The sequence below is a fragment of the Cryptosporidium ryanae genome, assembly GCF_009792415.1.
Source record: "Cryptosporidium ryanae isolate 45019 chromosome Unknown contig_54, whole genome shotgun sequence".
Taxonomy (NCBI): domain Eukaryota; phylum Apicomplexa; class Conoidasida; order Eucoccidiorida; family Cryptosporidiidae; genus Cryptosporidium; species Cryptosporidium ryanae.
Window position 1 is genome coordinate 61771 of NW_027125506.1, and position 24991 is coordinate 86761.

At 29.6% G+C, this 24991-nt stretch overlaps 9 protein-coding genes across 9 annotated transcripts; 7 read left to right on the forward strand and 2 right to left on the reverse strand.

The window, feature by feature from the left end:
• Window positions 1-292: 292 nt before the first annotated feature.
• On the forward strand, window positions 293-1186 carry FG386_002791 (uncharacterized protein; the record flags this gene model as incomplete). The annotated part of the gene is made up of 1 exon (XM_067342006.1): window positions 293-1186. The coding sequence occupies one exon, from the start codon at window positions 293-295 to the stop codon at window positions 1184-1186; it is 894 nt and encodes a 297-aa protein (XP_067198587.1).
• Window positions 1187-2407: 1221 nt separating this feature from the next.
• FG386_002792 (ubiquitin domain at the C-terminus) lies at window positions 2408-5599 on the forward strand (the record flags this gene model as incomplete). Its single annotated transcript, XM_067342007.1, has 1 exon — window positions 2408-5599. One exon carries the CDS (start codon window positions 2408-2410, stop codon window positions 5597-5599), a length of 3192 nt encoding a protein of 1063 aa, XP_067198588.1.
• A 589-nt stretch (window positions 5600-6188) lies between these two features.
• Window positions 6189-7175, forward strand: FG386_002793 (uncharacterized protein; the record flags this gene model as incomplete). The annotated part of the gene is made up of 1 exon (XM_067342008.1): window positions 6189-7175. The coding sequence occupies one exon, from the start codon at window positions 6189-6191 to the stop codon at window positions 7173-7175; it is 987 nt and encodes a 328-aa protein (XP_067198589.1).
• Window positions 7176-7365: 190 nt separating this feature from the next.
• On the reverse strand, window positions 7366-12255 carry FG386_002794 (USP31 protein; the record flags this gene model as incomplete). The annotated part of the gene is made up of 1 exon (XM_067342009.1): window positions 7366-12255. The coding sequence occupies one exon, from the start codon at window positions 12253-12255 to the stop codon at window positions 7366-7368; it is 4890 nt and encodes a 1629-aa protein (XP_067198590.1).
• A 931-nt stretch (window positions 12256-13186) lies between these two features.
• FG386_002796 (cdc2-like protein kinase) lies at window positions 13187-14077 on the reverse strand (the record flags this gene model as incomplete). Its single annotated transcript, XM_067342011.1, has 1 exon — window positions 13187-14077. One exon carries the CDS (start codon window positions 14075-14077, stop codon window positions 13187-13189), a length of 891 nt encoding a protein of 296 aa, XP_067198592.1.
• A 501-nt stretch (window positions 14078-14578) lies between these two features.
• Window positions 14579-15392, forward strand: FG386_002797 (uncharacterized protein; the record flags this gene model as incomplete). The annotated part of the gene is made up of 3 exons (XM_067342012.1): window positions 14579-14739; window positions 14811-15202; window positions 15289-15392. The coding sequence occupies 3 exons, from the start codon at window positions 14579-14581 to the stop codon at window positions 15390-15392; spliced, it is 657 nt and encodes a 218-aa protein (XP_067198593.1).
• A 555-nt stretch (window positions 15393-15947) lies between these two features.
• On the forward strand, window positions 15948-18746 carry FG386_002798 (uncharacterized protein; the record flags this gene model as incomplete). The annotated part of the gene is made up of 1 exon (XM_067342013.1): window positions 15948-18746. The coding sequence occupies one exon, from the start codon at window positions 15948-15950 to the stop codon at window positions 18744-18746; it is 2799 nt and encodes a 932-aa protein (XP_067198594.1).
• Window positions 18747-19537: 791 nt separating this feature from the next.
• Window positions 19538-22924, forward strand: FG386_002799 (uncharacterized protein; the record flags this gene model as incomplete). The annotated part of the gene is made up of 1 exon (XM_067342014.1): window positions 19538-22924. The coding sequence occupies one exon, from the start codon at window positions 19538-19540 to the stop codon at window positions 22922-22924; it is 3387 nt and encodes a 1128-aa protein (XP_067198595.1).
• A 1496-nt stretch (window positions 22925-24420) lies between these two features.
• Window positions 24421-24882, forward strand: FG386_002800 (polyubiquitin-C-like; the record flags this gene model as incomplete). Its single annotated transcript, XM_067342015.1, has 1 exon — window positions 24421-24882. One exon carries the CDS (start codon window positions 24421-24423, stop codon window positions 24880-24882), a length of 462 nt encoding a protein of 153 aa, XP_067198596.1.
• Window positions 24883-24991: the final 109 nt, after the last annotated feature.

Genomic DNA, 24991 nt, shown 5'->3' on the forward strand with positions numbered 1-24991 from the left:
TTCTACACCTTTTTTTAAACCGGTACCAATAAATGCAAATGACTACACCTGATTGGCGCCACAACAGAAGTGGTTTTTTTTTCATAAATGTAAATTTTTTATTGAAAACAGAAAAAAAGTAATAAGTAGAGTAGAACAAAAGTGTAATGCAAAAAATTAAAACAGAAAATAAGCAAAAGAAACAGTATTGTTTTATTGATTTCTGTTTAATATAAACTAAAAAATAGTTTTTACCTATTATTTGTCATTTTTGATTTTCAACCATAAGAATTAATTATACTTATTCAAATAAATGTCAAAAGATGAAGCCTTAGAAGAGAATAATAATTTAACACAAAGTATTCAAGTGGAGGAAAGATTATCTCTGAGAAAGTATGAAAAATGTAAAGAGGGTGATTTAGTGGTTTTATTTGGAGGATATGAAACTGTTATACAGGTAATACTAAATAACAACGATAAATTACAGACAAAACACGGTCTTTACCTCCATAATAACATTATCGGAAAAACTTATGGAGCTCGTATAATGAATACATCTGGTACGAAATGGATGGTTGTATTAAAACCAACTCCTGAACTAATTTCTATTTCACTAAATCACCGCACACAAATACTATACCAAGCTGACATATCATTAGTATGCATACTCTTAGATCTATCACCTGGTAAGAATGTTATTGAAGCTGGAACAGGTAGTGGATCTTTAACTACATCTCTTTCTAGATCAGTACTACCTGGAGGTAAAGTATTTACATATGAATATGATAAAAATCGATATTTAGAAGCTATAAATGACTTTAAAAGGTATAATATAGAAAATATATATTGTCATCATCAGGACGTATGCAAAAATGGCTTTATATCTCCTCACATAAATTTAGATTCAATAGAAATAAATGCAGTATTTTTAGATCTTCCTTCTCCATGGCTTGTTGTAAAGCACGTATATTCCATATTATCTGGAGGTTCTAAAGTTGCTATATTTTCTCCTTGTATTGAGCAAGTATCTAAAAATAACCATGAACTTATTAATTTCAAATTTTCACAAATCAGAACATTTGAGGTTTTATACAAACCATGGGGACTTGTGCGCGGTTCACTAAAAAATAGTTCCTCTGATGCACTAAGATACCAGCTTCCAATGAGGGGACACACTGGTTATATTACATTTGCTATTAAAGACTAGTTTATATGTATATTACATTAGATATTTCTTTATTACTCTGTTTTTATCTTTTAACTGAAGTACAATTTACAGCAACATCAATGTACGGTATTTACACTTTTATATTGTAGCTACATTACTTTTTTTATATTACTAAATTTACACACCTGACTTTTTTTTTGTTTAATTGTAATAAGAGAACTTTAATCATTGGAAAATTAATGTAGATGTGGCGCAAAATAGCTCGTTTTCAATGCAGGTGGGAATACAAGCTATGATTTGAATTAATGTTTTATTTTTAATTTATATAAATTAAAGGTTTAAAAAAGTTTTTAAAAATTAACAAATATTTTTATTCGGCGAAAATAATTATAAATTATAATGGATAGATCATTGTCAAAATTAAATAAGGAAATTTTGAAGCTAATACAGGGATTCAAAAATCCTAATTTATGTGTATTTTTTAATAAAAACGTAAGTATTTTATTTAACTTTGATTTTGATTTTTAATTAATTATTTACAAAATTATTCGTTTTTACCATTACGGTTTTTTTAATTCAAACAATTATTTCTCTAAATAAAAATTAATTTGTTTATTCAATAACATTATCAACTAATAATTCGATACATAGTATCTCGGAATGTTTAATAAATACTTTGTCAATTTAAACAAGAATGGAAACATTACCCAAAAGTTCAGAATAGAATTAAACGAGTACAAAAACATGTTAAAACGCCAACAAATTGTAAATAATATGTACTATACTGGGAAACAGAATGTAACCAGATGACCGTATTTTTTTTGAATTATCCAAAAGACATTTGTATATTTAACATTAAAATATAGTTATTTTTACTTAAAAATACTGTTATTATTCAGTCTAAAAGTATATGGAGAATTATATCATAATATTTTGTTTTTTAATACAGTTTCTCCTTCCCTCGCATTTATTTTAATTCACTCGTGTTTCTTCGACTTATTTCCCGTTTCCTTTATTTACAAATATGATTAACAAATGTCAGTTCTTTTCTTGTATTATTGATAAATTTTAATTAATTAAAGTCCCGCCTAAAGGTCATATATTGGGCGATACAGATAAAGAAGAAAGGTGTATCTTTGATTTTAAAATTTAAACTTTAATACTTTATATACAATATTTTCTCTGGAAAGTGGGATTTGAAGTTAAATTTGTACATTATGTATTCCATTTTAATGCAAGTTTAATAATTTTTGTTTTAAAATGAGTATTCAAGAAAAGTTGGATTTTGAAGATTGGGAGTTTTTCGTAGATCAGAATGTAACCATAGAAGGAATAAAAAATGGATATTTTTGCATGGAGATTCCTGCTTGTCTGAAATTATCTAAAATTGCTCCAGATAGCAGTTTAAATGTTAAAAATAGTATAATGTATAGCCCATTTGATATTAGAGAGCTTACATTTTACTGTGGGGAAAAGGAAAAAATGTATGTATCTGGTATTCTTTTGGTGTTATTTAAAAAACTTTTATCAGTTATTGGTATATCTGAATACGTTGAAATGAGAAAAGACGGAAAATATGTCTTTTGTTCGAAAAAAAGGAAACTAGAAGAAGTTTATAAAGAAAAAGAATATGATAGTGACAAAAATAGTGATACTGGAAACAATGACAACATCAAACATAATAAGGAAGAATCCTCTGAGGTGTTAGTTTGTGAAACTAATGAAAAAGACTTTTGTAAAAGTGAGGATTGGTACAAATGCAGCGCAGTTACTGCAAATAGTCACAGCCTGCCTCTTTCTACTCCTTTAAATTGGTTAAGCTGTTCCGATATTGAACACGTGGTACATGACGGTATAGATACGTTTTATTTGCATGATTTGTTTTATGTTTGTTTACCGCTTAAATTAAAGCATGTGTGCATTCATGAGGACAGAGAAAAAACAAGTATCGATACAGAGCCACAAAAAGATATGATAATATTACTAACAGAAAAATTTGGAGAGTTTTGTAATTATTTAATTAAATATAAGAGAGTAGAAAGTTGTGGATCTGGAGTTCCAGAGTTGGTTGACTATAAACAATGGGACAATTGCTATCCCACAAAATCTCTTAGGTTTGGTTTATTTATGTCAATGAAAATATCGTCTGTACATCTTTACAAACACAATAGTAAACTTTTCCCAACTCCATTTTTTTTGAGAAATGCCCTACATGGAGGTCATTTTAGTGGAGGTAAGACGTGTTGTTATTATTGTTGGATAAGACTTGTGAAGAATGACAAATTAAACTGTCTAAATAATGATTTGACTGATGTATTGAATGAAGAAGAGATTAAAACCATGGTATTGGAGGCAAAAAACAGAATTTTTTTAAATGGAATTTACACTAAGAATTTGGACAACTTTGATATACAAAGGGCTGTTTCAATCAATCAAAATAATGGAGATGGATTAAATGTTTCTGAAACTATGAATTTTGATATGCAGTATTTAAGTTATATTGGTAAAATATGTTGGCCAGGTAGAACGTCTAAAGGAGTTTTAAATCCAAAATTTTTTGTCGGTATTGCCAAACAAGGTAATATTGTTATAGGAATAAACAAAATAGAAAAAATGGAGATTTTTAATGAGCTTCAAAGCAAAGAGGCTGAGAATAGGTCACAAGGTGGCGAAGTTTTATTCCCTCCAAAGGAAAATTCAGTGTATTTATTTGAATATAATATTGAGAAATACTTTATGGAGAAATTTAGATCTAATAACGGAAATTATACTTATAGTTCTGAAGTTTATAGTATTAGTATTGACTGTAACAATAGTAATAGCATTTTTAAGTTTAAAACAAAATGTGATATTACAAATGGAAGAACAATTTTTGTAAAAATGTGTAGTAAATATACAATTGTACCATATTTTTGTTCTAGAAATATATTGAAGGTTAATGATATTCAGGTTTATGGAAATTCTGCTTTGGGAATTTCAAAAAATAGGCAAAATCCAGAGAGGGATATATCAATATATTTATTATCTAAGATATCAACATATTTGACACTAAAGGAATTTGCACTTTTCAGATCTATTTGTAAGACGCATTGTTGTAGAACAATATTTAACAATTACGTTCAAAATTTGTGTTTATTTGAGGATGATTTATATCTTTCGACTCTTGGCCAGCTTTACCCTTTTCTATCAAAAGGAAAAGTAATTAACTTAACAAATATAATTGACCCTAATCAAGGTGAAAAGGGGTGTGGTCTCGGAGAATCATCATTTATAGACCCAACTCTTATACCAGTAATAACTTACTATACATCTAAAATAACTCCAATATCCATACAATGTTTATCAGCATATACTCAAAAAGCTAAAAGAATGATATTTACCCATCACTCAAGTGCTAATTTGGCCAAAATAGTATCTAGAGCATCCGGAAGGAAACCAGAAACTGTAGTAGTTACACCTGATTTTAATTTTTCCACTCAGAATGATGATGAAAACGATGATTATTTGTTTAACACTATTGGAATAGATGGAAATTTTCCTTCAAATCAGGTTCTTGCAGAAGAAGCTGAAAATATAATCGCTCGGAGAAATATAAGCATGATGAGTGGTAATATGAATTTTAATTATAACGCTGGGTTTGGTTTAACTTCACAAAGTGGTATTCTCAATGGTGAATTTTCTAATAATCCATTAAATAATGTTGTTCAGGCTAGAGAAGATGTTGAAATAGAAGAAGATAACTCAGATGAAAATGAGGATGATGACAGTGCAGGAGGTAGATTTGAATTACAAAATAATGACCAACTAATGGATTCTCAAACATCGCAAAATTTCATTGATGCTGATATTTCGCCAATACCTAATTTAATTGAAATAAATATTATTGGTAGCGTTGGTCAAAACAACTCAATACCATCAAATATATTTAGAATTCCAATAACTTCTCCTTTCAGAAAATTAATAAGATATTTCCGTGATTTTTCATCTATAAAAGAAGGAGTTGTAGATCTTTATGTAACTAGGTATGGAATTAGAGAAAGATTAATTCCTGATCTTTCTCCAGTTGATTATGGAATAGTGAAAGGGCCTGTGGTTTTGTTTGCATTGGGATACAAAACACTGCAATATTCACAAAAGATTTGGGTATCACTATTTCTTGTTGGTTCCAAAAACTTTCCATATCTTCCTAAGCTGAGATTCAATGCATCAATGAATACCCCATTTTCAAGATTAGCAGAAAGTTATTCAAGAAATGTTAATATTCCTGTTTCAGATATCATAATTATTTATAAAGGAGCTGAAATAAACTTTAATTTATCACCTTCAGACTATAATGTTTCTGAAAATGATGTTATCGAAGTTTTGTTGCGCACAAGGTTGAACCCAACTCTTGGAAACAGTCCTCGTGAAAATAACCTTAGTAGCATCGGAGGTAGCAGTATAATTCAATAAAACATGTTCCTGTCTTTTGTTTATTTCTTATATCCTTTTCCTCTTAAGTTTTCCCCTATTTTCAATATTCTCCGTAATAATTAATTCGGGTTTTTCCCAAAATTCCCAATTTCAGTAGCCTTACATGCATATATCATATTTATTGTGTTTCACCACCCCACAACTGGCGCCCAAAGGCGTGTCAGAAAGAAGGGATTTGCAATATTCAATGTTAAATGAAATAGTAGAATTAATATATAATTTGTATATCTATTTATATATGGTATCTGACAAATAACTGCACATATATGTATTATTAAGTTATTTTATTTATTACTCTGTTCAAATATAGGCCTTCATTTTAGGGCTTTGTTAAAAATTACATTGTATTGGTGGTATAGAAGAGGCTAACTACTAATAAAGTGATATAACATATTGAATTTAGGCAGAAGTGATTATAAGAGGTAACGCAAAAATAATATTAAGAGAAGTGTATACCTAATATTGAAGGTATCTAAATAAGCACTTTTAATTTAAAAAGGTTAATTTTATTTAAAATAGTTGAAATTCGTAATTACAGGAGTACACTTTTAACATTAATTTTGAAAAAATGAACTCTGATGAATTAAATTTTAATATAGAAACAGTTAATTTGGATGCAGAGTTAGAGTTTGAGACATTTGATAATAAGGTACCTGGCCTTGCTGCGGGAGTGGAGTCACAACCTTTTAGAAATTTAGGATTTAGTTTTGATGAAAGTGATAGGTTTAATGATACTCATGCAAATAATAGCAAAATTAATGGGAATGATGATATTTTAACTAGATTACTAAATTCGTTAAATCCGGTAAAGTGGGAGTTTTTAAAGGGTCATTTTGATGTAACAACAGATGAAATAAAAGATAGAATAAAAACAATACTAAAAAATATATATATGAAAGAAAATGTTATTCAAAATATAAATGCATTTATATTCAATGCAAAGACAAACAGTAATTTAGGTGGTGGATTTGGTTTTAAAAACTTCACTTTCGGTGGAACTGGAATTGGTGGCTTTGTGAATGGTATACAGGCAACTGGAGATATGGATGACGGATTTGAATTGTTTTATTGTAGAAATTTTGATAAACAAAGAAAAAGTGATATATACGGCCCCTTTTGGCTGAACATAACATTAGCGATGATAATAGGAATATACTCGACATTGCTTCCACAAATAAGATCCAAATATATTTTAAATCCAGATATAACAAAATTTAACTTTTCATTTTCATTTATATTTACAAATATAATAATAACATGTTCGTCCGTATATGGATTATTTTTATATTCAAATGAATACACACCGCTATCACTTTTATTTACAATATATGGATATGGTAATATAACATTCTTCCCAGGTGTATTTGGAATAATGTTTTTTAAGAATAATTTTATAAATTGGACAATACTGTTAACATGCTTTTTATTTAATGTTTTGTTTCTTTATAACTCGCTAATTATAAATGGAAACAGAAAGCACACGCATATAACAGTTATGAGTATAGTAATTCCAAGTTTGATCCAAACAATATTGTTAAAGTTGTTATTTTTTTGAGTAATATATTAAAGTTAAATACACTAAAGTAAAAAATACCAAGTTTGGGGACTTAATTGAGAAAAAATTCAGGAACTTAAACTTTTTCAGGAAATAAAAAAAATATGAAACAAACTTGTATTTTTACGTTTACCAATAGTAAGAAAAATCAAGTAAAAAGTGATAATATAGTTAAAATTTCTAGCTATGCTCAAATATTGCAGTGCATACAGGGTACTAATTTATTAGTACACTTGTATCTTAAGTATCCTTTACAAATACTAGAAATAACTGTATTTATGTTTTCTTCATTGTAACTAGATAATATGAAAGAAGATATTTCTCTGCTTCTTTCCTCTTCAAAAGAGATAAATTTGTCCAAAAGTTTAGTAGGTACTAGCATTGCAGTTTTTGTGTTAATCTTGGATTTAATAAAAGATCCGTGGGGACATTTGGAAGACCCAAGAGATATTTCTTTGGACCAATCTTGAGTTCTGTTAGATGTTCTGCTAAAACTATCGTTTATTCTTGCAATTACATCCTCATCTTTTAAAGAAGCATGTTTAATGATGTAATCTTGATTTTTTTGAATATCCTTTTTAATGTCTAAAAACATAGATTTCCAATTAAAGTCATATTTCATTAAATTGTGATCTTCATCCCTATTTCCCGTTAAACTAAACTTTTTATCGAAACCTTCGTTAACTTCAACCTGAGAAGATTTACTTCCAAAAAAGGCAATGTTTGAATTATTTTTGTGTTTTAGATCAAATTTTGTTATCAAACTGTTCATCATTCTCGTGCTTATTAGGCACACATCTTTTTCATTGTGAGTGTTTGAGTTCATAATGTCTAAAATAACTCTAGACTGTTTTAATGATATATCTAGTATATTATGTAAGCTGCTTACACACCTATTACAAATACTGCTATGCAAATTCATGTATCTTTTATCTATTGATTCGTTCCTGATTTTGTGATTGCTTACTATATTACAGTTATTTAATGAATCATAGTAGTTTTTGAGAAGACAGTTTTCATTCTTAATACATTCCTCCAATCCTTCTATAAGTTCAGGTGGAAACAATTTAATTTTACCCTCCCAAAATAAAAAAGGGTCTAAAAAACCGTGGTTATAGTCGCAACCATTTACAAAATGTTTACAGTAAAGATTGCTATAATCCCAAAAATTAATGTATGAACCCGTTTCATACCTTAGTATTTTTTCCAAATCATCCCCATGTACATAACTTAGCCACCAGTCACTTGGAATTGCAATAAAACCACTGAATAAGTAGTCTTTAGTTAGTTTCTCGTCGTCATCTTTGTATAATTCCAGTTTTTCTATCCACTTTTCTCTCCAATTTTCTATACATGGCCTTAATATCACGTTTTTCAAATAAGTTATATTTTGCTTCCTCAAATTAAGTAAACTTAGTTTTTTAAGTGTAATATCCTCGTGATTTTTTTCTTCATTACGGCAAATTATCGCGTTTAGCTTGACATTTTGAACTTGAGTTTCATTTCTATTTGTTTTTTTTGATTTATTTATGTTGCTAGTGCTGCTATCAATGTGATTTCCGCCGTATTTATTCTTTTCTTTTTCGTCTAACAATAATTCAGGTTTCCAATCTTTTCTTTTGTAAATGAGCATATAACCTGTTCTAGTTACAATTCTATTGCTGTTTGTGTTGTTTAAAGAGTACTTTGGCACCCACTCTTGCACCTCCGTATCGTCAAAATGCACCCACTTCCACCTTATTCTTGACTTTAGTGGCAACTCTTCCTTATGTTTGTTGTTTTTTAAAACACTTAATTTACAATTTTTAGTTGTTCTATTTTTGTGTGTTCCACTTTTTTCATTTTTGGCAGAAATACCACCTTTAAGACCTTTTTCATTTGAATTTTGAAAATTAATTAAAGAATATTTGTTCTCAATCAGGTTATACATGTTGTTATTATTTTGGTTCTGAAGCTGGCTGTATATTTGACTCAAATAGTTATTGCCTCCAGAATCTCCGATCATTCTTCCGAATACTTGTTCTCCTCCTGAAACTCCTCCAATTATGTTTTGTTGACTGTTTAAAAAATTTAAGTATTGAAAGTAATTTACTGCTCCTTGTGATGTACCTATCGTCTGTCCTCCGGGTCCCAAAACGTGACAATTTGTGTTGCTCACATATCCATTAAAAATATTGTTTTGACTCATAATATGAGTTGAGTAACTGGAAATAGAGTTTTGTGATTCTGAATTTTGACTTTGTGGTATTACAATTGTGGATCCTTGGGAGGAATTTATTAGTGTTGCTGAGGAGTCTTCTTCTGAAAAGTGATGATTAATGCAATTTACATTATTGGCTTCATTCACTTCTGCCTTCCCTGAAACACTAATTATCTCTGTGTGTTCCTCATTAATACATCTATTTAGATTTACTGAGTTTGTTATTTTTTTAATAAATGGAAAGCAGCTCTGATTGTTTTCATTTGAAATTTGTTGTATAGGCAAGTTAGGTTGAGAAAAAATTAACTGTGATTGTGGTTGCTCACCTAATGAATTATGATTTGTGTAAATTATGTTATTGTAAAATTGTTCTTGTTTATTATGATTTTGTATCAAATTAGAATTGTTTAAGTTGTTTCCTGTTGTGTTAAGTGTACAAAGGGCATTCATTGGAGTTAGTGGCGAAATTTGAGGCGTCAATATTGGAGTTGTGAGCAGAGGTGTTGGTGTACTGACTATATTGCCTTCAACACAACTATTGCTGCTATTACCGTTAATGCCTCCATTATTAAGCAACATTTGAGCCAATCTATAATTTTTAATTAGTTCTAATGATTTTGAATTTGAATGTAAATCGTTTCTATTTAAAATTGGCGATAAAGGAGATACTCTTGAATAGGAATTTGTATCTTCAGTTACTATGTTTTGTATTTTACTAATATTTGATTCTTCTTTGTATATTTTAGAGTCAATTGAACGAGTTATTGCATCTTCTTTAGAAGCAGGGTTACATATAGTATATTTTAAACTATTCGGTTTTCTTACCCTTTTTCTTCTAGTTGGGAGTATACTCTGATTAGTGTTCATGCCCTCTTCAATACCCATTTTGTCTATATATGGAGCTTTGTTATTGTCGTCATAGGTATTAATAAGGTTTATTTTATTTGATTTTAACTTACTTTCTGCTTCATAAGTTAGAAAATTGTTATTGTTTTCGTCTTTAAACTGAAGAGATTCTTTTTTTGAATTGTTACTATATCCTGTCTCTGAAAATACTTTACTGTGATATTCCACAGAGTCAGTATTCAGGTTTTTTTCATCGTAATTGTCTCTAAAATTTGCGTTAACTTCGTCTTCAAAATACTGAAAGTCCTTTAAAGAAGCTGTATAATGTCCGCTCATGGCTGATTGACCTTGGTGCTCCAATATTCCAATAAACTCGTATTCAAAAGAATGTGAACTGTTTGGAGGAGTGGAGTCGCTCACTTTTTCAGAATTAAGAGTCGGATTATCTCTTGAACAGTAGTTCTTTAAGTCAAGTATTTGTGGAAAGTCAACAGGCACAGAAACCTTTTTTCTTGCTTTTGAAACTGAATCGTAACAATACCTCTGTAAACATACATGAAGGTAAGGAGGAAGTTCAGTTATTAAACAACTCTTAACTGCGTCCCTTTTACACTGACATTTGTCACACATATATTGGTTCTCTTCTGAAAGCAGTTCTTGGTTAAAAAAATTGTCAAATGCCTGTTCTATCTTCAACACATTTCCATTTCCAATAATATTACAATTTCCTGAAACGCCTGAATTGGAATTAACATCCAAATTTGCATCAAATTTTTCTCTATCTGAATTATTGCTTGAAGCCAATGAAGAATTTTTTTTGTTTTTGTTTCTTAATTTAAAATTATTATTTTGTTCTAATTTACTTTCTGAAATTAAACTTGATGTTTTATCCCCATTCTCCCTGTCATCTTTAACTTTGTCAAACAATATCTGAAGTCTAAGCTCGTAAAAATGATCCTCTATTAGCGTCTTGCTTTTGCAACTTATACACTCTATTGAATAATTAAGTTTACCCCTAAATAAGTCGGGAATGAAATTAAATACCTTATTTAACGAAATTTTATCATTAATTTCATTCAAGTAAGTACTTAATTGTTGTATTTTAGCCTCCAGCAAACTCAATAGTAAAACAGCAAATTCGGTCGCATCTTCTTGATTCTCAGTGCTTATTCCAAGTGCTTTTGCAAATGACAATGGATTTACCACTGATATATCTCCAGTCTCCATTTGTCTAAATATTTTTTGCAATTCAACTATAACATCAAAGTTGTGTTTATTGCGTTCATAATTAATCCTGCCATTATTTTTGTCCATTTCTGACCTTGTAGTGTTGTCTTCTAGTGAACTCTCCTTATTTAAATTTATATTTGATACTGTCATAGAACTTAGGGAACTTTCTCCTTCAATCAAGCCTGAACTATTTGAATTACTCCTACTTGAGCTTAAATATAAATAACTTGCGTTTTTGCTTCCTGAACTTCTTTTAGAAACTGAGTTATTCGCATTACTAGAATCAAAAAATGAACTATTTATATTCAAAAATCTTGATCTAAAGTCCAAATTCATAAACAAATACTGCAAATAGGAACCCATGTAACACGTAGCTCCCAGGTTCTTTATTCCCGAATAAACGTACTTTCTGCTACTGGTGCTATTATTCTTGTTTGTTTCCAATACAGATAACTGTGAGTCTATTTCATTTATTGTGAATAATTTAGATACATTTTCGTTATCTATACCAAACCATTCCTTAAGTACGTTTTTTTTCCATATGCCTTTCGTGCTTCTAGGAGCATTTTCACTTATCATGTAACATCCAAACGGATTCAACTGTACATTACAGTCAAGCAATACCAATTGGGGATTATATAAGTTGTAAATATACAAGCTTTTCAGTGATACATTTAAATTTTCGTTAGTGCTCCAGTTTCCAGTCACTTCTATATCATTTTTATCGTTACTTTGTGCCTTAATATGTTCATTAGTTTTTATCCTTTTATTCAATTTGTCTTTCCTGTTATGCTCTAAAGTCATTTATCTTTATTGCACTAATTGTTCACTTTTTAGTTGGTTTATACAGGCATATTTATATGTATATATATACATATACATGCATACATATGCATATATAAAACAAAGACTTAATTTTATTTATTAAGTGAATAAATTCCTACTTGTGCATAAATATTAAAAACTCTATATTTACAGGTCGATTATTGAATAAAAGCGAATGGTAACTTCCCTTTAGACTAACTGCTTCAAAATGTAAGTATATTTTTTGTTGTTTTATACTTTTCATAAATAACAAAGTATTTATGTTATCTTTAACAGAAGTACTAGGTGGCCTTTTTGTATATTATTTTGTGTAAAAAGTGAAGCTTTCTTGTTCATCATCTGCCTTTTGCCGCTAATATTATAAAGTAAATAATGAAATACACCTTTGCCTTAAATCTTAGCCATATAAAAAACTAAGATGTCATAAATTAAATCTTTACAAGTAAAAACGACATATTATTTCTGGTTACAAAAACACACACATAACAGAGTCACAATAATTAGTACATATAGTGGCAAGTTAAGTTGTAGTATACAAGGTTAACATAAGTAACATTGCAAAGTAATTGAACGGTTAATGTCTATTCCTATCAAGTGATCTTTTAATCATCATACTCAAGAAAAATGAATTAAAAAAAAGCTTCCTTCTTTTCCTCTGATATTCAGTATATCAAATGCAACTTTTAATTGTTAAGACGAAATAAATTATACAATTACACAATACTACTTTTTAATTTAATCAATTTATTTTAAGAAACAGAATAAAATATAAAGCTTTTTTGTCCATTAATTACGAAAAAACAGCATATTCACTTTTCAGTAATTTAAATATAATACCCAGTTTCTATAAGTTATAAATTTATATTTACCAATAGGCTCAACTTAATGCTTTACAAATATTGATAGTAGTTCAAATTGAAGGCAAATTTTGCACACTTAGATCATCAAAATATGCATGTTCCATGGCATCTTTTGCAGAAATTCTTTTATTTGGATCGAAACAAAGCATTTTGGAAAGTAGATCAATTCCAGATTTGGAAAATCCAGGAAAAATAGAATCCCATGATTTTCTTTCGTAAACTTGAAATGTTCTTTGTTTCCACAAAGGCAATTCCTGAAGTTGGGACCACTCTTTAGGATTAGGGGTTCCCAGTATCGAAAATATTTTTAGCAACTGATCGTCATCAGATGTGCCTGGAAACAGAGGTTTTCCCGTAATCATTTCGGCAAATATGCACCCTATGCTCCAAATATCAACTGAGGTCGAATACCTCTTACTACCCATTAGTACATCTGGTGCTCTATACCACAATGTAACCACTTCATGCGTGTAACTCCTAACAGGTATACCAAAAGCTCTTGCTAGACCGAAATCTGCTAACTTTAAGGCTCCATTGCTATTTATAAGTAAATTTTGTGGCTTCAAATCACGGTGGAGAATTCTGTGTTGATGGCAGTGTGCCACTCCTCTCAATAGTTGATATAAATAAATTTTTATTGTTTTGTCATCTAAACCGCTTTTATGTGCATCCAATACCATTTTCAAATCCTTTTCCATAAATTCAAATACCAAAGTTAAACGCTTCTCAGAATGAATTACGTCAAACAAACTAACTATATTTGGATGTTGAAGTTCCTTCAATAGTGATATCTCTCTTATTGCCGTTGATGGTATTCCCTCATCCTCGGCCTCTAAGCGGATCCTTTTAAGTGCAACTATTCTACCCTGGTTGTCTTGAGCCTTATATACAACTCCGTATGTTCCCTCCCCAACTTTTTCCAATTTTTGATATTTTTCCATATTTTCTGATTTACAATGTATCGTTCTTGAAAATATTATTTCGTAACTTAAAATAAATTGTCGGCATTAAACAGAAATATCTCTGTCTGTAAAGTATATATATTTATATATATTAAATTTCTAACAAAATATATCCCAGCTTTACTTTATTACACTCTTGATTAAAAAACTCAAGTCTGAATGAAAATATATATATTTTTACAAAAAATAGAAAAATAAAATCTGTACATTAAATAATCCTATATTTTGTTTATCTTAATTCAAATATAAAATGAAAGGACAGAATAGAACAGGAATTACTAAAAATAAAATTCCCAATTCTACCTTCTATTCCCCCACATTATGCAAATTATTGTTTTTATTCAGCCTTTTGGCGCCGAACATATATAAGTTAAATGACGGGTTTTATAAATAAGTGTCTGGCCTGTCGAGATAGAAGCAACACAAATATAGAGGTAGTTCAGATGAAGTAACTATTTTTTAATTTTGATACGCTTGAATATGACTGATATTAGGGGCACGCCGCTTTGTTCATTTAGGGATGACATTTGGTTGGTGAGATACACACTAACCCCAGAAACTGTACTTGAATACTTTTATTTATCGCCTTTTTGTGATCCAAACAGTTTAAATATTAAACGAAGATATGAAAAGGAAGTAGAGTAAGTTGTGATTTACTTAGCAATTTTTATTTAGTTTGTTATGAGTATGTAACTATATTTTAACTTTCTAGCTCAAATGAAGGAATAGAGTATAGAATCATATTTATAAATGAAGAGGGACTTGGTAATGTTCATCAGCCTCCTGGTTCCAGCTGGAATATTCCAAACCAGTTTGGGATATTTGTGATTCAGAAATTCTTGATTGAATTTCAAAGAGAAATACCATTAAACGTGTATTACATACTATCTGGTACTATTTATGAGGCACCTTCACTTGGTAATTTATTTTTACACAGAACAGCAGAAGCATTTTTAAATATGGAAAAGGCTTTTGACTCAATTAAAAAAATGTCAAGGTTTAATCTTTATCAGGGGTATACATGGGACAACCTTAAACTGAAACATGAAAAGGTCTCGAATGAAAATAGCGATAATTGTGTTTCTAATAATGATGACAGCGCAGGTAGGTTTTTTCTATTATTAAGCTTTCAATATTAAATTATTTTTATTCAAATTAAAACAAAATATTGTAATATTTGTATTTTGCAGTTAAAATAGTATACATTCCAAAAAAATACTCTAAAATTGATAACATCTTAATTTCAGCTAAGAAAGAAATGTCAGATCAGATGAATGAATTAGAGCAAATCTAAACGTTCGAAAAGAACATATATTATCAAAAAATATAAGTTGGTTCGTCATTAGTTATTTATTTAATTATTTCTTAACTTTATTTAAACTATTTTTTTCTTCTAGTAACCTTTTCGTTCATTTTTATTTAGATTCTGTAGTGCTTTAAGTGTATAGATGCACGCAAAATATGATTGTATTTATTAAATTTGTTATTAAACACGATATCTTCCTTTTTACGGTTAATCGTTTTATTTTGCTGCATTTATTTTAAATTTATTGGCCACTATTGGCGCACATTTGTGAGGTATAGATTTTTTTTTTTGTGATTTGGCTTAATGCGAAGTAAAAAGGGTTTAATGGAATAAAATATACGTTATAGTTATTTAAATAGTTAGGATAAAATGAAATAAATCTTATGGTTTTCCTTTTTTCTCACAACAAAAATCTCTCAGCGATTTATGTTTGTATTTGCAGCAACGTTTAGTTACTATCATTCATTATAATTTTTGAGAAATACATAGTTGAGAACATTGTTATTATATACGACAAAGTATCAGTTTTTCATAAAAGTAAATATGTGGATAAAATTCTCTGCTATTTCGTTGGCATTTACTGCATCACTATTCGCAGTTCAAGCAATAATAATGTATTTATGGATGTACCAACATAGCGTACTGTTTTTAATATTTCTTGTGGGTGATATTCCACTAATGATGAACTTTTTACTTAGAAGGCATGAAACAAATAGTGCAATATCAGGTGGTCTTCAATGGTTTTGGTACAGTTTAATATTAACATTAAAAATGGTTTTTTTAGTTTGGCATAAAACATTCGAGGCATCTTCACACAGTACCGTAGTGGACAAACTTCCATATACAGTATTCCCATCTTCAATTATTCCAATAGTATTGTTTATTACACCTGCAATTTATATATTGCTTTCATTCAGGGCAGCCCCACAACTTTACGGTTCCCCAATCTACGTACTATCTACAGAAAGCTTGCTTCATTCAGATTTAGTTACTCATGTTTTGCTTGATTTAATAGATATTCTTGTACAGATGCAACATGAACAGTATCCCGCTAGTTTGTTACTGCATTCAAATTGGGTGTATATGTATGCAGGTATAGTACTAACTTTGGTGTTATTTTTTCATGGCCTATCTTTTCCGACAAGTGGAGGCGAACCAACAAATTCTCAAAGACAAGGTGGTGACGTATATATAGTTAGAAAACACGCTGCTTTAGTTGGTATATTCTTAGTTGATATTCCACTATTAATATTAAGAGTTTATATTTGGCTACATTTTCCGGTATTTCCCGGTTTTAATCCTTGGATAATGAAAAATATATTATTCATTCCACTCCAAATTGTCAGATTGAATCAATGTAGACTTGCAGAGAAAGAAAGATCACAGAAATCACAAAGGGAGAGCTTTTTTTCAAATATTATTGTTAGAGATGATGGAAGGAGAGGAAGTTCTCTTATTAAAAGAAATGTTAGTTCAAATATTAAAACCAAAAACTCACAACTTGTGCATAATGGTCATAATAGCAATAATAAAGCAAACACTATTGAACTTTCCACATTAAATACAAACAAGGATGACAAAAGTAATATGTTGAACATTAATATTAGCAGCAATGCTGATGGCCTTGTGACTTCAACGGATAACGTATTTACCAAAAGCGATTTAACCAACATTAGCAATTCAAGTGTCGACAAAAATAACAATTTAAGTAATGAAATGTCAATTAATGGCATAAATAACATTATTAATTCGAAGAGTGACTTAGCTACACAAGAATTGAGCATTTTAAATAATAATTTCCAAAGAACACTTAATATGAGTGTCAGAAAAAGGTTCTCAAACGATGAGGTTATTCAACTAGAACAGGTTTATGACGACTTACAGCAAACTGACTCTTTAAACAATTTAATGAATAAAAATGAACAGTTTAATAAAGAACTTGATTCTAACGTCAAGAAGAATTTTGACTATATTCTGAAAGACATTAAATCCAACAGAAATATACCACCACAAAATTTTACTTTCTTCACTATAGCAAAACAATTAATATACATGTTTCAAAAAAGTGGTCAATCATCTTATTTATCCTCAATTCTAGATAATACATTGAACGTAACCCAATTTCAGAATATAAGACTTTCTCTAGCGTTGATCATTCCTTTAATTTCTCAGATAACAATAGCAATTGTGTGCAGAAGACCAGAAGAAGGAGTATCCTCGTTGCAATGTGACTTGAATTGGTTCTTCCCTGCGTTGCAAAATAACAATGACTTTTCAAGAGTAAAGTGTAGTGCAGTTTTCTTATCTTCAGCAATATTTAACTTTGTTTCTTATTATTTGGTCTGGTTTGGAATGGCTAATTTTTTTGATATTATATGTGGTTCTATATATCAAACTGTAATTATAAGCTCATTTTATTTCGTTGTTCATGGAATTAGGAATGGACAATTTATAGATTCATATTTTTTGAATGGAAAGATTGATGTTGTTGGTGTTTTAGTGTTGCTTTGTGTATCACCCGCAGTTTTGACTCTATTATTTAATTATTTTCCACTTTCAAGTGCATTTCTCGGAAGAAAGTATCTTAGATTTGCAACTCCTCTTTCCCACAAACAATGGCTCATTAACCAAATATCAATGAACACTGATCAGAAAAACAATGATGTTGACAACAAATCTCAACAAAATCCAGGTAACCCCATCAGGGAGGACGAAGTTGGACATGTTAATATTGGATCATGTCTTCTTTTGTTAAATTGCAGATACGGTATTGCACCTGTTGGTTTAAATGGGTTACTTATTGGTCCAGATACAATCAAAGGAATAAGGACAATTGATCTTCTTCTTGCTACTTTTTATAGGGATGTTCTTTTTATTTTTATAACCAGAGGCATTTTGCTTTCACTATGTTTTACATGGGCTTCACTTGGAATATTTTTAGCTCATATCACATTTATGATCATATACGGAATCGTTTCTCACACAACTAGACTTCTTTCACTCAGGAGATTTGAACTTAAAATACTTTTCCAAAAAATATTACGAGACATCATCAAAGACGATTCAAGCTCGCTTTTATTTTTTCAACAAAACCAGAATATAATTTTTAATTACGATCAAATATACATGAATGAGGATTTAAAGAACTTAAATATGAAAAAAGGCTTTTTTAAATCCAATCCCACGAGTCCCCAACATGCAGAATTATTGCAAATTATTGAACAAATTTCTATTCCATATTACTCCTTTCAAAACATTATTAAAAAATACTCCACTTCTGGATTCTTCTCATCTCCTGGAAATGTCTTTCTCCCTTACGCTTTGGGAGCAATTCCCTTATGAATATTATCGTGTTCAATATAATTATAATTAAATTTTTACTGCGTCAATAGTGTTTATAAATAACGATTATTACCTTCATTTTATTGTCTAATTTTAACTTCCTCATTAACTTTACATTAATAATCTACAACTGTTTATATTTGTGCATTATACTTTATCATGCGAATATGCAAAATGTACTACAAACACCAATTTTAATTAGAAATAGCGCCAAACATATAAACGTCATACGGAAGTATTTAAAGGTATAATTCCATTTAAAATTAAGACATTGCTACGCTGGGTTCTCCTCGCGGGAACCCGATTCTAAAATTGGCTTTAAAAACAGAGAAGATTAGCAAACCCCTGCGTAAGGCTGGTTTCATTCGCCGATAGGTATAACCAATTTTTTCGCCACAACCAGTTCCATCTACTCTTCGCCTACACTTGTTTCTATGTAGGGTTATTCTTCAACGAATTTCTTGATTTTAAATTGAACAAGTAAATTTCTTTTGTGTTGAACTTTTTTTCCCTATTTACCTTTTGAATGCATTAAAAAAATAGAAATAAAACTCTGTTGATTGGTTCAAAGACGAATAAGTTAAGACTTTAACCTCCCAAACTGCGGAATTCATGTGTTCATTTTAGATTAAATGCACATACATTACTATAAATTTTGACCTGTCTCAATAAGACATGACATTAAAATGTTAAAATAGCCTAGTGAAAAAAAGTTAATATTAGATTGACCACGCATATTTTGATCTTTAATTAGCTTCTAAGAGCAAAATGAGAATTGGAGGTGAACAGAAATGTGCAATACAATAGAAAGATTATGCTCACTGAAGCCAGTAAATACGATTTTAAAAACTAAATATGAAGATCAAAATATATTAATAATAGGATATGGTAATGAAATAAGAATATACTCTGATAATTTGGATACTTTATATTATAATGAAATTTATCACGAATCTCATAATGTATATGGTATATATGAAGGAAACGAAGGTAATATCATTTCTGTAACTGGTTTATCAAAAATAAGTTGGTATAAACTGTTTTCTAAAAATGAAAGCGATATTATTGAAAGAGAAGCTAATACCCAAGTTAATACTTGTATTCGAATGATTAAAATAAGTGAAATAAATAGAAATGACTTTTTTTTAGTATCTATTAACATTGGATTCGGAAAATGGATATCAGGAACTTCAAAAGGAATAATTTATTTATTTACAACAGAAAAAAATTCAAACCAACCCTTTGGATGTATAATGAACTACAAAATAGAGAACTGTCCTACAATTTATTGCATGAAACTAAGTAAATATGAAGATGAAAATAATAGTAAAATTATGATAGTTGCAGGCTCAGCATTTTCCACTGTTAATATTTGGGATTTGGATGTTTGTACTGGAAAAGTAACCGAGAACCAAGTATTAAAAGGTCATAATGGAGTTGTATACGATGTTTTAGTTTCCCCATGCAAAAAAACAATAATATCTTGTTCAGATGATAGAAAAATACTCGTTTGGAAAGCAAAGTCATTTGAAAGTGGTGGCAATTCATTCAGGTTAACGCACTATTTGATAGACCACAAGGCAATAATTTGGTCAATAGATTGCTATTGGGAAATGGAACTAATTGTTTCTGTTTCTGAAGATGGTTGCTTATACGTTTGGGAGTTAAATAAGGAAGAAAATTCCGATAGGAATGTTTTACATTCAAAGGAAAGAAATGTTAATGCTCATCAAGGTAGAGGTGGGAGGATTGTAAAATTTATTGGAAATTATAAAAACTCTGAGTTGATTTTTGCTTCAGGAGGTGAAGGTGGTGATTTGAAGATTTGGAAATATTCAACTATATGTGAGAATCAAAATGTTAATTACAGTTTTTCTTTAAAAAAAGCTATGTCTTCTGATATTGTAGACGCTTTACATATAAAAGAATCAAATTTAATTCCACAAAATCTGCAATATTATAGTAATTGTATAAAGAATATTGGTGATAATAGTAATTGGTATCAAGGAGCATATTTAATTAATCTAAATGAATTATTATGTGTAACAAGAGGTGGATTATTACAGTACGCCAACAAAATCGAAGGAATGATGGACAAAAATCACATTAGTCATTGGGATAAGGATAGCATACATTGTTTTAAAGATCTAATTTATTCAATGTCAGCAAGCGAGACTTTGTTATTTTCACTAGGGTCTTCCAAAGGTAAAGTTATCAATGCTCAATTTGACTTAACGAGTAAAAGATTACTATGGGAAAATGAAGTTATTCATGGGTATTGGAATGAAAACGTGACGTTTGTAAAAGTATGTGAAATTATTAAAGATAGGTTGTACTTGACATTATCTTCATGCTCAAAGGGAATTGTAGGTGCATCTATTTCAAAAAAGATAATAAGTGGTGTTGAAAATAACATTCAATGGACGTCAGAGGTGGTGCCTATAATAGGAACACCAAAATATGGAGAAATAAAGTGCTTAGATATACTTCGTCATGATAATATTTCTAATCAAAGTAAAACTAATGCTAATGGCAAAATAGTATGTGGCACTGTAACAGGAAACATATTTGTACTTGAATATTCGATCGATATTTCAGAAGAAACTAAAACCAAAAGTGAGGTTAATTTGAAGCTTTTTGATTCACTAATCTCATCACACAGAGGAAACGTTTCTAGTTTAATGTGGTTATCAGACATTTTTGGTAATTCTGGATTTATTTCAACCGGTCAAGATTCAAAAATAAACAATTATATTTTAAGCAATAAAATTGAACTTAAATGGGTACATAAATGCAAGACGCAATGTGATTATATTGTTAAATGTATGAACATAGAAAAAACAAATGATTGGTTATTAATAGGAGCTCTCAAGCACAACTTGTGTTTCTTTTACATGAAAGAAAGTATAACTTCAGCTCCAATATTAATATTTCAGCACAAATTTGGTGGTGTTAAACGTTCGTTTCAAGTTAATAGTAAATTTATTGACGGAAATAACATTATAGAAATAATTTGGTGCGATAAACCATCAATAAAAATTGTTCAAATTAACATGATATATTTACTAAGTAACATAAAAAGTACTTCTATTCCAGTAACATCAATATTGCATAGTTTGTATTCAAGTCCACCGTCTAGATTAATGTATTCAGTCTCTTGGATAGATAATTCAAGGTTTGCACTTGGTGGAGAAGATCACATATTGAGAATATATGATATTTCAAATTGTAATATAATGAATCTTATTTATTCAGTCAGACTTTTGGATCCTATTAGAAAAATTAAAGTATTAAAGGTAACAAATTCTTTAAATATAATATTGGTTTCTGGTGGAAGAAGAATGTTACACATTTTCGAACTTGTATTTATTTCAAATAACAAATTAGAAATGAGGCTCGTATTTTCAAACAACATAAACAACAAATTTGAGTCAAATTCACGGTTTATTTCTTTAGATGCAGTATTGCTTTCTACAAAAGAAAATATTAATGATAATAATGACGAGAAGTTAATAAACGATAACATAAATATATATAAGGATGATCTCGTTGTATTAGTTGGTTCAAGTAAAGGCGAGCTGATCGTTTTTGATTTTGAATTAACCATTGAAAATAACTCAAGATTAAAGTTAAATGAAAGAAGAAAAATAATTAAAACACTCAAATTTGTTCCTCTTTCTTTGGCGTTGAAAAAGTTAATGAAGAAGATAACTATTTTTATCGGACTATCTAACGGATGTGTTCAGGCCTATGAATACAATTTAGATAAACATGGATCTGTTAAGAGTTTTATTTCTGAAATTAAATTTAAGTACGAGGTCAAGGCTCACACTTCAGGTGTTAACTCAATAATAGTTGTTAACTTAAATTTATTTAACGAAAAAAGTATAATTGTTTCCTCCGGGCACGATCAAAAAATATCGGTTTTATCCGCAAAGTATGGGGACTTACTGTCTTTTATTTCAAATGCTCATTTTTCATCTATCAGAGACTTATGCTTTGACTGTGGAAGAAACTTAATATTTTCTATTTCTTGGGATCAAAAAGTTGGAATTTTCTACGTTTCTGAAACAAAGGAAACAGTTAATGTTCATAAAATCAAAGACGTTTCAATTCCTATATGGGACTCAAGTAAGTTTATTATTGTTATTTGTAACAACGAAACCGTCATTATTTAACACCAAAAAACTAAAATTTTACTCGAACTTGTTTCTTTTAGGTTGTATATCAATTTCAAAACATGTAAATTCATATTTTGTTATTGCTGGGGGATCTGGATCTGCACAACTATTCAGGGTTTCAGACATCCCTTTCGTATTTAAAGATTCAGAAAATATGTGACTTTTAAACGGAATTAGCATAATCGTATGTATCTAGATATTTATATTAACTTTTACGTATACCATTTCTTTTTTACACGTTTACCTTTATGCTTTAAGTTCAGGCCACTGAAATGACAAATTGCTTTGGTCGTAGCACGAATAACGGAAAGGTGAATATCACATTTTACTAACTATTTAGAACAAATATCAACATTAAAAATCGGTCCAAATATTAAAAACTCAAAGCACAAACATTGTTCAACAAAAAAAAGGCATTAAACAGAAATGTTAAAAGGAGCTAAATACGAAGCAAAATACGAGTAGAATACATTATTGAAAAAAATTTATTATTCTTCCTTTATTTTTATTATTCCACACTATTTCAATTATTTGCAATATTACATATAACAATTAAGCTTATATGTTTTTGAGCCTCTGTAGGAGGTTATACATGCACAAGAGCAGAAATCCCCGCCAAACACATACCCGCCATTATTGCCCACAATGTCTATGTCGAGAGGTTCAATGAAACAATACAAGTAGAGTTTTTGAAGGAAAAAAAAAATTATTTTTAGTGAAGGAATAAAATAGACTTCTTAATTATTAGTAATTTCGGTGAGTTTTCTTTATTTTAATGGGAATTACAGTCTACATGATTTATTCTGAAGTTGAGCATACGTATATCTTTTTCAATTGTTTACTATTAAATCAATGTGGAAGTATATAGTATGGCAAGTAATTGGTTTGGATTTTGAACTCGAAATATGATTTATGGTTTTAGTGAGTGTGCCAATAAATGAAAGGTTAAAAATAAATGGGATACTGATTTGTTTTGTCCTTATGTACATTTGACTAAGTGTCACTGATAGGCTATGTGTTGGAATTGGTTTGATTAAAAAGGCTTTGATTCAGGTGGGGCAAGGTGGGGTTCATATTTACTTAATTACTGAATACATTCGACATAAGCAAATCTTTTTTTTTTTTTTTTTTGTTTATTTGGTTATAATAACATATTACTTCCTTTTAATAATTCAATGGCTATTTATTGTTTAGGGTAGAGCTGTTTTTATACAACATTGCTGAAGTCCTCATATGTTCGGTATATTTTTAAAAATTTTCTTATTTAAAATAGATTTGGGTGAAATGAATTAACAGATTTGAAATGTTAAGCCATAAACTTTCATTATTTAAATGGGAAAAAGAAACAAAATGAGTGTGAATATTAATGGATTGTGTAAATGTGTATGCATTTTTTTCAACTTCGAATTACGATCCCATTATAAAGATTAAATTGTTGATTTTTGTCTGATAATTAACTTTATTATTTTTAGGTTTCTTTCAGATTATTAGAAATGCAGATTTTTGTTAAGACTCTAACTGGGAAAACAATCACCTTGGAGGTGGAACCATCAGATACAATTGAGAATGTTAAGGCAAAAATTCAAGATAAGGAAGGTATTCCACCAGATCAACAGCGTTTAATTTTTGCCGGTAAACAACTAGAGGATGGCAGAACTTTGTCTGATTACAATATTCAAAAGGAATCTACATTACACTTAGTTTTGCGTCTCAGAGGAGGTATGCAGATTTTTGTCAAAACACTAACAGGAAAAACAATTACCCTGGAGGTGGAACCATCAGATACAATTGAGAATGTTAAGGCAAAAATTCAAGATAAGGAAGGTATTCCACCGGATCAACAACGTTTGATTTTTGCTGGCAAACAACTGGAAGATGGAAGAACACTTTCTGATTACAATATCCAGAAGGAGTCCACGTTACATTTGGTTTTAAGACTCAGAGGTGGAATCTAGACTGATAGTTGTTTAGGACAATAGTCATAATCTCATATTCATAATAGTGCAATGTTGTTGATAATTAGGTCATACAACTAATCGACTGGCAATTAGTCCTTTAATAACT